The sequence below is a fragment of the Solea senegalensis genome, linkage group LG7 (assembly GCF_019176455.1).
Source record: "Solea senegalensis isolate Sse05_10M linkage group LG7, IFAPA_SoseM_1, whole genome shotgun sequence".
In the NCBI taxonomy this organism is placed as follows: Eukaryota; Metazoa; Chordata; class Actinopteri; order Pleuronectiformes; family Soleidae; genus Solea; species Solea senegalensis.
In genome coordinates, this window is record NC_058027.1 from 7,017,062 (window position 1) to 7,031,203 (window position 14,142).

A 14,142-nucleotide genomic window follows, 5' to 3' on the forward strand; every position below is an offset into this window, starting at 1 on the left:
GATGTGTAAGTCCGCATACTTTGTCATCCACTGAATCTTCAAGTCTCGCATGGCCTCTGCAAACTCCTCTTTTGCATCTTTCTCTTTGTCTCCTTCCTTGTCCTTCTCCTTCCCTCCATTCTTAGTTTTATTAGGAGCAGGGATTAAATGGTAGAACACTGGTACAATATCCTGTATAAACACAAAACAGTTCATCAAAAAACCAACCAATAAAACAACAAAAAATCTGCTGATTCAGCCATCATATTCTGGTTCTACCTATTTCAGTCTATTAAGAAAAATGTTTTTTAATACAAGTTTTTAATACAGGTTTAAAGTACTGGCCATTATCAATTACTAATATTCATAGCTAATAGTTGATTCATTAACTGACCACCAGAAAACTTGACTCCATGTTAAAATAAAATTATGTAATGATTAAACTGTTGCATATGTCAATACACCAATGTTAACATGTTTTAACATGATGAATGTACATGAGACAAATCCCCACTTAAAATAAAAGGAATAGGCCATTTTCCAAATGATGGGAGAGCAGTGGAAGCTCTGTTGTACAGTGTTTCTAGCTCATCCAGTACCTTTTTAAACTTCCCTTGTCGTTTTGCAGAGGCCTGCCCCTGGTGGTCAGAATAACACACAATGAGAAAGAGACAACAAAAACACACCAAATGAAGACAGAGCGAATCCTTTTTGATCTGTCATCTTCACTCAGAGAGTCAGTGGGTGTGTCACCTACCTGCACTTAAACACATCATACAGAAAACGATGTGATGCTCACATGTCTGCATCTAACAAAATCCAACTAGTTTTCCAAAAACATTTCAAAACCCTGATAAAAACACAGGCAGGCTGGGTTCAGACAAAACTCCTGAAGTGACTGTCAGGCCAGGGTCAGGTTTGGACTTTGGCAAATGACATGGTAAATGCAAGAGTTTTAATAGCTTTATTGAAAATACTGTGTATATTAGGGGTGTCACAATCTCGACTGTAAATCGAATATTGACCAAAATGTCAACAATCTCAACCTTCAAAAGGAAGGGTAGAATCAAGGATTTAACCATGCCCCCAGTGTTGTGGTTGCAGTCATTGCAGTACAATTACACGTTACCTCCTCCCACTAACCCAAAGCGGCTGCCAACTAATGGTGCTCACAGCAACTGCTGATTTGGGTGACCCATCGACTGCACTTCAATCCCCTCCCGCTTCACTGAAATTACTGGTGTGAAAATAGTTTGCGTCCCTCACGTCCGTTTTGCCGACAAGAAAACCAATTTGTGTAAGCTATGATATGAATGTGTAGCATTGCAACTACGAAGACTAAACTATAAAAACAACTCCGTTAACACAGGCACTCTTCCATCCTCATTAGGAGCAAAACTTCCACAAAATTCAACTTACGCTAAACCGATAAGTAGCGCTATAGGCATGTTTGTAGCATCAGACATGCAACCTTATTCAGTGCTAGAAAACCATGGATTTAAGCACTTACAGTGCCCTCCTATAGTATTGTAACTCTGAGGTCAGTTAATCAAAAAATTAACATGAGACAAAAGATGGAAATTTCTGCTTTTACTTAGGGGTATTTACATTTGGATCTGATACACAGCACAGATGACATCACCTTTTGTTTCAACCCACCCATTTTTCATGTGAGCAAAAGTATTGGAACATGTGACTGACAGGTGTGTTGTGTTGCCCAGGTGTGTCCTATTACATTGTTGATTCAAACAATAAATAGCACTAAATATCTATGCTCAGTGGAACCAACATGAACACCAGAGGTGAAAAACAAGCAATTGTGAATTTGAGAGAAGATAGAAAATCAATCAGAGCCATTGCAAAAGCATTGGCCATAGCCAGTACAACCATTTGGAATGTCCTGAAGAAGAAAGAAACCACTGGTGTACTGAGCAACAGATGACGAACAGGTAGACACAGGACAACATCAGCAGATGATGACAGAAACATTGTGAGAGCTGTAAAGAAAGACCCTAAAACTGTTGGTGACATCAGCAGCAACCTCCAGAGGGCAGGAGTGACGGTATCACAATCTACTGGTCGCAGAAGACTTCATGAACAAATGTACAGAGGCTACACCAGAAGATGCAAACCACTCATTAGCAAGAAGAATAGGAAGGCCAGGCTGGAATTTGCCTTTAATTTAACTTTTGTGATGAAGTGATGAAGAAATGATCTGCTCATGATCCCAAACATACAAACATGACATCCACTGTGAAACACAGTGGATGTCATGGCTTGGGCTTGCATGGCTTCGTCTGGGATGGGCTCATTAATCTTCATTGATGATGTAACACATGATGGCAGCAGCAAAATGAACTCAGTCATTGAGTCTGAGAACTGAGTCTACAGAAACATTTTGTCTGCCAATTTAAAGAAAAATGCAACCAAACTGAGTGGGAGCTCCTTCATCATGCAGCAAGATAACAACCCCAACCACACAAAGGAGTTCATCGGGGGCAAGAAGTGGAAGGATTTAGACTGGCCAAGTCAACCTCCACACTTAAACCCTATAGAGCATGCATTTTATCTGCTAAAAGAGGAGACTGAAGGAAGTAAATCCCCAAAACAAACAACTGAAAGAGGCTGTATGAAAGTCTGGAAGAGCATCACAGCAGAAGAATGCAAACATTTGTTGATGTCAGTGAGACACAGGCTTGATGCAGTTGAAATCAAAGGATTTGCAACTAAATATTAAGTCTTATTCACTTCCTTTTTAAGTCTATCTGTTCCAAAACTTTTGCTCACACGAAAAATGGGTGGGTTGAAACAAAAGGTGATATCTTCTATGTTGTGTATCATATCCAGATGTAAATACCTGGAAGTAAAAGCTGAAATGTTCATATTTTGTCTCATATTCTTCTTTTGATGTCAAACCCAAATGTTTTCAGTTTATGGCAAAATTAAAGGAAATGGCCTCACTGTTCCAATACTATAGGAGGGCACTGTATTTAATTAATACATTCATAACATAAAAAATAAAAATAAGATAAGTAGTAAATGAAAAGTGATTGACCTTGTGTTTCTGTTTAGAAATGGGGTTTGCTATACACATAAGCACACTGAATGCAACACACAGGCTTTTTTGCAGTCATTGAGTATGATGTACTGTCTCAAGTGCCTGACAGAAAAACATACTGCGGCACAGCAGAACAACACTATTTAAAGTGCAACTAAACCCCCTCTGCTGAAGCTAATTCCACCCAATGCCTGAGTTAGGGACAGGAGGGAGAGTGGGAAGCAGAGCAGGGGGTGTGGTCTGGTAGTGAAATCTGACAGCGATGCAGCTGTCTAATGAGGTGCCGTATGCTTCACAGGGTGGTGAGAGAAAGGAGATGGAGCAAAATCTCCAGCATTTCAAAACAGGAGAAGACATGTGAGAGAAACTTACACATGTCTAATATGTCTAATATGCATGTAACCCTAACCATGTGTTTAAGTTAAATTGTTTCATGTGCGATAGTCAGTCACCAGTAGACTGCTATATACACACAAAATTGTCTACAATATAATATATTTTATAAACATATTTTTTTAAACAATAAACATTGATGCAAAAGCACACAGCATAGCTCTGCTACTTTAATGAACTTTTTTTTAAAAAGATGAGAAAATGAACTGCAGAAGAAGCCGGCAGCCCCACATTACAGATAATGGAGAAAGAGGGAGAGAGGGTGCAGGACTGTAGCTAAACCAGCTCTGTGTAGATTGGTAAAATGTCACTGCTCTACTTTTGTTAAAAAAGTGGTTTGATACCAGAACATTTAGTTTATATTCTGTATAAACACTGTCCACTGACAAATAGCAAAGTTCAGCTGCTTTGGTGTGTGTGTGTCTATGTTTGGCTTCTACAGCATAAAATTCAGCTGAGAATGTGACTGAATTTTACATGACATGAAACATACTTTATATACACATTTCTTTACATCATTTCTTTTAATATAATTCTTCTTAAACCAATATGTTGTCCCCCCTTCCTTCTGGGAAGGATCACATGGAGATAATAGGAAGCAGATAATGATCATGGTCAACTTAACCATGTAAGCAACGTAAAGCAAAGTATTTCCACAATTTGCAAATCTGCCATGGGTGACATCAGAATGTACAAAGGTAATTGAATAGGAAAGAAGAATTTGCATTTTTTGTTTGCATAAAGAATAGTGAACTAATTCAAGTCCAGACTGACCAGCGTTGGTCTGGATGTGATGAGATTGAACTGAAAAATTAGTGCATACGAGCACTGGTCTTTAAATCTGATCATCAGAACCACAGGTGTTTCACATGTTTCAGGCTTAACTTAATCACTGAAGTCGACAGGCAGACAATGGCAACCAGACGTTACATATCTGACCCTTATAATGCACCCTGCACTGCTTTTCAGGAGTATAGAAGCTGAGAGGATATTATTTTACACTTGTAGTGTTCCAACATCTTCAACTTTATGATATGGGTGGGGTGGTTAAGGGGGTGGGGTGGTTCGCTTTGGATAAAAGCGTCTGCTAAATGACAAGTAATTTAATGTAATGATAAACCTACCTTCTCTTCTCCTACTCAAGAGAACATTTAGTCACCTAACCCATGTAAAATAAACAAGATATTACAGGCCAATAAGCACTGGATTTTGTACCTGATATGAATTGATTAGGGGTGCAACGGATAAAAAAACTCACGGATCGGATCGTTCCGCGGATCAGAGTCACAGATCGGATCGTTCCGCGGATCAGCAAAAAAAAGTCTGGCACAATATTTTCACTGAAGTGGGTGCGCGACGGCGCACCGTCGTAACGTGGCTCGAGCACTATCACCATGTGTTTAAAGCCCTCGTTTTGCACAACCTAATATGGCCTCATGTCTGCACCTATAAACACACCGATAGCGTTTGTGATGGCTTTAGCCCGGTCTGATTGTGCAACAAGGAGCTGCTTAAATGCCGCGGTGATAAGCGGTTGTTGAGCAGCCTTCGTTTTCACTCCTGTCAGTGAAACACCGAGGTGATGTCGCTTCAAATGCGTGTCCATGCTTGATGTGTTTCCACTGTCATGTGGCTTTCTTGTGCCACAGTGCCTACAACCGTCACGGTTTTATCCACTAACCTCTTTCCTTCGTCATTATATTTGACAGGGAAGTCAAAATGCTCCCATACAGGGGATTTAAATGACGCGTTCAAGTTCCTCCGTTCCTCCACTCGCCATGACCACACAACTTTTTTTTCATAAATCAATCTGCGGATCACTTGTGTGCCGAACCGAAGATATTCATCCGAACGGATCACGGATCAGTGATGATCCGTTGCACCACTAGAATTGATTACAACACAAGTACAATCTGTTCCTATCACTCTGTGTTCTAAGCTTGCTTTGAAAATACCCACATTGTCACTTATGATTTTTGGGGATCTGGTAAAATGCTCTACCATTTCTATCCACTTTTTATGAATACAGGTGGCATATTGCTGGCAATTTTATAAGTCCATGAATTTGAAAAGTGCAGCTCTGATAAAATGGCATTGGTTTGGTACCAAGTGATGCATGACAGGATTACATGATGTCTGCTACCAGAGTTCTATAGATGGTGTGATAGACAGTATAAGCCCTCAGCACACAAAGGGGGATACACACAGTGTATTGAAGTAGGGGTGTGCGATATATATTGTCTACGATAGGATCTTAATTGTTGTTTTAACGATGTGTGAAATCACAATAGAGTATGTCGAAATCATTTTGCAAGAACCAATCAAAACATGGCTTTCTGAGAGACCACACATTCACTCCATGATCAAACCTAGTAGGACAGACTGCGGTGTATGCGCATTGAAAACACATGCCGTGTCCACGCTTGACAAACCAAGCTAACATAGCTGCATGTATGGCTGAAGTTAAACATGAGTGAACAAACAGTGCCAGCAGACAAAACACAAACTCTACCAGGCTAGGAATCGACTAATTTGTTTCACCATCTGTGAATGAACCACCAACCAAAAAGCAAGAAAAATATGAAAAGCTTTGGTAGTCAGCGGTCGACCACGACCGGCCAGCTAAGGTACCAACAAGAAAACGCACTTAGCAAACTTTGTTAAGTTAATAAATAAGTCCTGTTTTTCTTGAACAAGTTGTTTTTTTGTCAACATTATCATTAACATCTAATATACTATTAACAAGAGCAAGCTGGTACAACAGGCCTTCAATGTTTTTACAAACACATTTTTGAGGATTGCAAAATATCACCGATTATCGTTATCAGCAAAATCCCCAAAAAATATCGGGATATTGATTTTCATCGATATCGCACACCCCTATATTGAAGTGATTGAAGCCTGAAATTTAAATGTGTTTTTAGCAAATTAAGACGACGGCATAAAGTGTGTGATATGTTGTGAAATTGTGTTGCGAAGTTTAAGCTCATTTCCTGGCCCTTCTCACTGCTGTGATGTTTGAATTGCACCCTTGGTTCCCCAGCCTCACACTTCCTCAAGTCAGTATGCTGAGGGCTAATACTCACACCAGCTATAGGCCAGTACTTCACACAACCCCAAAAAAAAACTATGTACCTTTAACTTAGCAAAAGTGAAAAAGAGCACTGATGACTTTGGGCCCTGGGGAGCAGGACTAAACACTTTTCTGAAGAATATAGATGAATAGAGACACTCACTGCTTTCTTGCCATACTCGCTTTTGGGGACAAGGAGAGAGCCTGACAGATAACACCCTGGACTTGTGCCTTTGGGGATCCTGAGATGAAGAAAAAACAGACATGAGATGTACCAGAGGTCAATAAATCTGTGGTTTTCTGTGGGTCAGCATTCCTCCAGAACCCCCTCCCCAACCTCCAGAATAGTCTAAATCAGTTCTGTGTATATTATTATCATTCATTATTATAGTAGAGAAAAACAGAGAGCTTTTTTCCCTGTGTTCTCCAGTGGTGAAAGAATTTCCTCCATTATACAGTATCATTCTTTTATTTTACCTCTGCAAAACCTCTTGTTATGTGACCAGGCACATCAAGGTAAGGAGTTTGGACAGTACAAAATTCAAGTCACTTAAGACTCACTTGTCGTCTGGCAGGGCTGTGACATAGAATGGCTGAGTGGCACCCGGAGACAGAGTGATAGAGTTAGCCTTCTTCTTGGCCATGAGAGCAGCTCGATGTGTCTCATAGACGTCTAGACTAAGAGTAGTAGACAGACGGTGTGAAACCACAAATGGCAGGTCCTTAAGACGCTCAAGCTCACTGGACTGCTCATGGCGAACCTGTAAACGCACAGTGTAGTCCCCCTTTTCCAGCTTAAGGGAATACTAGGAGGTGAAACAAACAGGAGAGAGGTTGCATTTCAGTTCTAAAATTCAACAAACTTCTTGCATTCCTATCAACAATCTAGGCAATTCTTCAAATATATCCTTTTATATGGGTAACCATGAAACAGATCTTTCTAATAATTATACCAAACCACGTCTGCAGCCTTTTTACTGCTGCACCACACATGCTAAGGGCTTAGCTTTTTTAGTGACTGTGGTAGTAACCGCAGCAATGAGCACTTCACTCCATCAGCTTAGCAGAAAACACATTAAGGGTACCAATAATGTATGCAGTTACAGACACGCACTCAGTAGCACCGCTCCTGCTCTCTCGCTCAACCAAGAGCAAAAACGCACACACTAAACTGTGACTATAGGATCAACAATTTGCATGAATATTAGGGACTTCATTAACAGACTCATAATGGCATACCCTAAAATAATGAATTATCCTAAATACCATACTGGATTGACCATACCAATCCAGCAACATAAATGTAATGATTTTCAAAGCAAAGCAATGCTATATTTAACCATAAACAGTTTATTGCTGAATATAAGTAAATTAAGTACAAAACCTCAATTAAAAAAAGTTTATTTTTAATGATCTCTCATGAACCATCTGCAGAAATTTCATGACCCACATGTTGGGGATCACATGTTTCTAGCTTGAATGACACAACTATGCACACAATTGTACCAAGTGAAAAAACTCCTAACTAGAGGTAAGTATGAACAGGAATAAATGTGTAATGACTGTACCTGATGTGGGTAGGCATCTCCTGAGCCTAGGAGTCTCTTGTTCTGATCAAACAGCATCCAGAGCTGACTGTCAAACTCAGACTCATAAAGCAGCTCACACAGCATGGGACAGCTGGGTGTAACTTCACCAGTCTTAGGCTGAGGATAGAATAAAAGAAGATTGTACACACGCAAAGAAACTTGATATTTGTCGTGTGTTGTGCTGGCAGTACCTGGTGAAAGTTGTAGCTGAGGACAATCTCATAGAGTTGTCTGTTGCTGGGGAGAACATCTCTCACACCCAATGCTTTTATCTTCGAACTTAAAGGTCTACAATCACAACAATAATTGGAGGTCACACAACAAAGAGCAATTAAATCAGAGAATAGTGTTTGCATATCTTTACTCCTTACCTGAGAGGCTGAACCCAGGACTTAAGGGTAATAGTTGGTGACACCTCCTCGTACCTCAGAGGTGATGACACATCAAAACTCGTTACTCCCTCTGAGGCATGCTGGGTAGAGAGAGGTGAGGGTCAAAAGTAATACTGGGTAGGCTGTAGCCAACTTTTAAGTGTGTCTGTAATTCTTACTATGTGCAGGGGTGACGGACTAGTATGAAGTCCATGGAATGAGATACTGTAGTCCACTATGACGTCACCCAGACTCGCCCACCAGCGTGCAATGCACAACTCTACTATTTTTCCGGACTGCAGGAGAAAACATTCAGAGATTAGACCATCACTATGACATTTTTTATATGCATGTATCTCAGTCTATATCTATACAAAGGATGTATCACACTCAGCATGCATGTGCCGATGTAAACAGGATATACACTTGAAAATATTATTAACAAATAATAACAAAGGAGATAAGTAACAGCAGGGATCAACAGTGCTTTTCATACACAGCTAATAGCTGTGATTCAATGCTCACACGGAGCCAGCATCATTTCTCAACCTCTCCTTTATAGGAGCTACTACTAAACTACATAACTGTAGCAGCTGTGGCACATTTTAACATAGTGGGGTGTTGCCTAAGAAGAGTGTTCTCTGTTAAAAGGCACCTCTAGATGACATTTGACAACAAACTACAAACAGAAAACATACACATTTAAGCTGATTCTTAGGACTGCTTATTTGTCAAATAGTATGCAAAGTCACAGTCTAATATTCTATAAATAACTATTATCTTTATAATATTACATTTATTTATAATTATAATATACATACCAGGACAGGAAACGCCTCAGTCAGAGACCCTCGCTCCAACAGTGAAGAGAATTTGTAAAATTCATTAGCTCTGTAGGCCTTCTGTTTGACCAGGTGCACCGCATGCAGAACAAACTTTGATGACACTTCTCCCGATTGAGATGTCACTGTGATCTCTGTAGGAGAGAGAAGAAAAGAACATGAGGGTGAAAAAGCAAGAGGTAAATTCATAACTCTTGCCTCAAGCCAAGGTCTAGAACTTCATAAAAGGTGTAGCTGGTTAATGGCACTTTTCCACTAGCGCTACTTGACTCGCCTCGGTAGGGCACAGTTTTTTTGCTTTTCCATTAGTACCTGGTACTTTTTTTAGCACCTGCTCAGGCGAGGTTCCAAGCGAGCTGAGCCGATACTATGCATGATGTCATCAGACTGCCGGCCACTGATTGGTGCCGTCACAGGAAGAGGCATGAGCAAGAAGTGGGGGTGGAGTGGCTCAGTGGTTAAGACCCTACCTTGTGTACCAAAGACATCATGGTCGCAAGTTCGATTCCACCCCTGGCTAATTGTACTTGATTCCATTGTAAGTCGCTTTGGATAAAAGCGTCTGCTAAATGACATGTAATGTAATGTAAAAATGTAATGTAAGAAGTACGACACAGTAATCATAGCGAATACCGAACTGTAGATTCAACAATCCTGAAAACGTGGGTTAATCTCCAACATTTAGCAAGGAAATGTCTAAAATCTCAGCACTTAACAGAGGAGTCTGGTGTATTAAGCAGATGGTCTTGCAGCTGCCAAGCTGGCCCTACAATTCCCTAAACCTTATCAAGGAGAAGCACCTACACAGCAGACTGCAGAACACAGACCAGCGCTACAGCAACTGTTTCCTAGCCCTGCCAAAAGGGCTAAAGGACCAAAAATGAGCCCAACCAAGCCACAGTTCTTCCAGCAGTCAGTAAGAACCTTGTCTGTTATTACTGCCAGCAGCCAGGCTATAAAACCTCTGTATGACCTATATGCAAAGCTAAGGTCACAGGTGAATGCTATGCACCATGGTTTGAGCCTCCACTGGAAATTATGGAGGAAAGGTAGACTGCAGTGTTATTAATTGTCTACATGTGACAGCCTTGTTAGTGGAAGCTTCAGCTCATGTATGAGGCAGCATCTTGTGCCAGTAAGTGGTTAATTTTGAGCCTTTCATTTTAGGCTACAGTCAGAACTCCTCTAACATCCATGTCAAAGACATCGGCAGTGTGGCAGCATTTTACAAATAGATGGCGGGGAAAAAGGTTGAATGCAAAGTTTGCAAGTAACAGTTTGCATATCTCAACTCGACTACAAACATGGAATATCATTTAAAAATGGTAAGCTAACTTGCCCGTGTTAGGTTGCTCCGTATGTTTTGAGTATATGAACATATCAGAATTGGCATATTTCAATGTTTTAGTCTAATAATTGCTGATTCGTTTTATAACTGCAGGCGCACCCGCCAGCAACAACGGCAGCATCCCCCAGTCTATTTGTGTTCCTATGTTCAGTCTCGCTTTGTGCGAGGACATGCACAGAGCCAAATAATTGAAATATTCCTTAACAGTTCTTGTGCTGATATCACTAGTTGACGTACCTTTTCGGAAATCATGGACTATGATATTGCGCAGATGCACGTGATACAAAACGCTTTCAGAGCCATCAGACTACTTATCCAAACGGCCAAAATGGAGAGGATGAGAAAAAGGTGTGAAGAAAGTGGTGACGTTCAGGACAAGACCAGGTAAGACAACTGTTCAAGAGCAGTGTTTGTTGCTTCAACAGTCCAGGGCCAGTCCTTTTTCAATGGTCTCCAGAAACCCCTGTATCTACAAGTTTGTTGAATTCTCTCACGCAGTGGTCTCTATGGCCGAATTAGAGCTCACAAACCAGCATTAAACAGAAGACAATAAAAAAATTGTATTGCATTTTCCAAGGCCCACAGCTTGCAGAAAGGATGGACAGTGGAAAAGTGGTAGAAGGTTGACTTTTCTGATGAGCCATCCATTGAACTGCATCCCCAAATACTGCAGAAGAAAGCCAGGTCTCTGCGGCACTACGTTCACTAATCATACATGAGCAATAAGACATAGACAGTACAACCAGCACCAACTAATTACTGAGAGTTCCTTCTTGAGGATATCCACAGAGCAGGAAGCATGATGAATAACATGCGGCTCTTTGAAAAGAATGGTTATTCCATAACACTGCACTTTTAAGATGTGTGCACCTTAAGTTAGTCTTGAAGAATTTATCCATTAACCTGTTCCATTTCTTTTAACAGACATTACATGACTGAAAAGATGGTTGTATTTCTATGTTATAATTTTATATTAAAGAAAAGATAAAAAAAAAGGGCCATAGAGTGCACACACATCTTCCCCCTACAACGTGGCTCTGCCATCATTTTCACTCTCCCGCTGTAAAAACACACCACCCCTCAATTCCTCCTCCCGTCATTCAGTCAACTTTATTAATATAGATAGCTTTAGGAGTCCACAAAACTATGTGAATTGCTGAAAAGTTGTGAATTTTGTTTTTGCTAATTTTTAAGCCTGTGGGAGGGGCCCTTTGTTCAAAAGGGGTTGCTGTGAATGTCAGAATTCTGTTGTGGTTTTGGTTACATTATAGGTAAACAATTTCAAAATTTATTTGAACTGTGTTTCGGGTTTTGAAGTGAAATATCAACAAGCAAAAGAAGAATGGCTCCACCAACATAAACCAATTTTAAGACATCTTTATTAGATGCACAATATTGGACTGTTTGCCAATATCCTATATGCAGATATTACTTTATATATATATTAATATTAAGAGTAACATACCCTTTTTTTTTTTCATTCGCCCAACTGCAGAGGTCATTCAGTTTCTTGTAAAATTAGCATAATATTTTGCCTACTCATGTCGCAGCAGATGGGGATATACATTTTCTTCATTGAGCAAAATAAACGAACATTAAAAGAAATGTCTGTGGAGAGCGGCAGCATAGATGTCAAGGAGGTAGAAGCCTATTTAGACTACTGATATAGTCATTAGTCATATCGGCAGATCTGAGTTTGCCGATATCCGGTAAATTTAAAGCCAATATCTACCAATACTGATATTGTGCATCCCTAATCTGTATTCATGGGAATCTCACCAGTTGAGAGAAATTGAATGAAACCCAAGTTCCCTGTAATGCTTGAAAAGGAGAGTGGTGAGTCGAGGAGTAAATGCAATCTGCAGCCTCAAATTAGAATAATACACACTGGACTTTCAAATACTTCCTGACAGCAGCTCTGAAGTGAAACTGAAACTGCATAAACTATAGAATATGACACTTACCTGCCCAGGAGGCTCCCTGAGGAACAGTGATAAAGTGGCGTCTGATCTGGCCTGGTCTGAAGTGCATGTCTGAGAAACACACCTCCTGATTACGACCATCTTTCACTCTGATAAAAGATTAAACAGCTGTCAGACAAAGACACTCATGCATAACTGTTGTGCAAATAACAGAGAAAGTGTATATAGGAACTCACTTGGTTGGGATTATAACCGTTATTGGGACTCTGAACAGTGGGCCATGAGTTGGTGCTGCTGTATCGTACCCACACACCTTAACAAACACATTCATGTTGATCATATTTATGATACCGACAGCAGCTAGAGCTTGAAACTCCTTATTCACCACTTCTGACATGTCTGTACCTCTGTGTAGTGCACTCCCTCTCTCAGTCCAACGGGATCGATGCGGACATTGACATGGCGACACTGATTCATCAGCTCTAGGTGAGAGGGACACTGGACCCATGGGGCAGTACACGTGAGTGCCAAGTGTAGCTGCAAGGAGATTCGCTCCGAGTTTTCTGTGAAAAGAGACAACACCAGAATAAAATAACACCACAAAACCGCAGTCATGGTCACTTGATCAATATGCTGGTTGCATATTACGGGAAGATAACTTAAAGATATTTACAGTTTCCAATATATAAGTATTTATAATTCTTTTTTTATATATTTCATAGGATATAGAAAAATAAAATGAAAATTGCAGTCTTTAGGTTTCACTAATTATTTGGCAAAGCATTTTTTCTTTCCCTTACAATTCGACAATGTTTAAATTTTATTCAACTCTTCGAGACATTTGGTCAGATCCACTTCAAAACATTGCTACCGTCAAATATTGATGGAGTAAGTGGCGCAGATGAAATTTCTCAGTTGTGACAGAAACATTACTATGATCTGTTCAACTGTGTTAAAAGCAATTCATTTATAGTAGGCAACATAGATAATAATGAGAATGTAATTGTTACTTCACAGCAGTGATGGGGACGAGACCACCTATGCCGAGTCCGTGTCAAGACCGAGTCTTTGAAGGGTCGAGACCGAGTCAAGACAGAGTCTGTTGGTTTTCAAATACAGTCGAGACCGAGTTGAGACCAAGACCATAAAAACATGTCAGTTTTCATATTCATGATTTAGTATCACCCCAGTTAATAATCAACAGTTACGCCTACAGACTAAGCTAGATTGGGAATTGTTTAGAGGAGCAGTCTTAACGTCTTAATATGGACTATGCTTTTACTATCATTAAAAAATCCTTACCACATGCATCATCTTCTGCCTATTTTTATAAACTGCTTCAACAGTGCTGCTCTGTCATCAACATGTTAAGCCCACCCTGACTTTTTAATTTTTAATCATAGTTAGGACCTAACATAAAAAAATTTGTTGGTCTTGAGGACTTTGAGGACTTGAGGAAAATTACGAGTCCTTCTCCTCCCACTGTGGTCAGAGTCTGAGTCAAGACCGAGTCTTTGAAGGAACAAGTCCGAGATGAGTCAGAGAAAGCAGAAATCGGTCTCGAGAC

The 14,142-nt window shown here is 40.2% G+C and overlaps 1 protein-coding gene across 2 annotated transcripts in view; it reads right to left on the minus strand.

The window, feature by feature from the left end:
• Positions 1-14,142, minus strand: part of tpp2 (tripeptidyl peptidase 2) — a 28,253-nt gene that overhangs the window by 5,524 nt on the left and 8,587 nt on the right. The window contains exons 13-24 of one of the 2 annotated variants that reach the window (XM_044031155.1): positions 12,981-13,138; positions 12,812-12,888; positions 12,618-12,724; positions 9,285-9,439; positions 8,643-8,759; positions 8,464-8,564; positions 8,284-8,380; positions 8,072-8,209; positions 7,065-7,309; positions 6,667-6,745; positions 579-617; positions 20-171 (exon numbers count right to left, since the gene is read on the minus strand). In XM_044031155.1, the coding sequence (XP_043887090.1) occupies positions 20-171; positions 579-617; positions 6,667-6,745; positions 7,065-7,309; positions 8,072-8,209; positions 8,284-8,380; positions 8,464-8,564; positions 8,643-8,759; positions 9,285-9,439; positions 12,618-12,724; positions 12,812-12,888; positions 12,981-13,138 (1,465 nt within the window). The remainder of the gene's footprint in view (positions 1-19; positions 172-578; positions 618-6,666; positions 6,746-7,064; positions 7,310-8,071; positions 8,210-8,283; positions 8,381-8,463; positions 8,565-8,642; positions 8,760-9,284; positions 9,440-12,617; positions 12,725-12,811; positions 12,889-12,980; positions 13,139-14,142) is intronic. The other variant, XM_044031156.1, reaches the window with a different exon arrangement.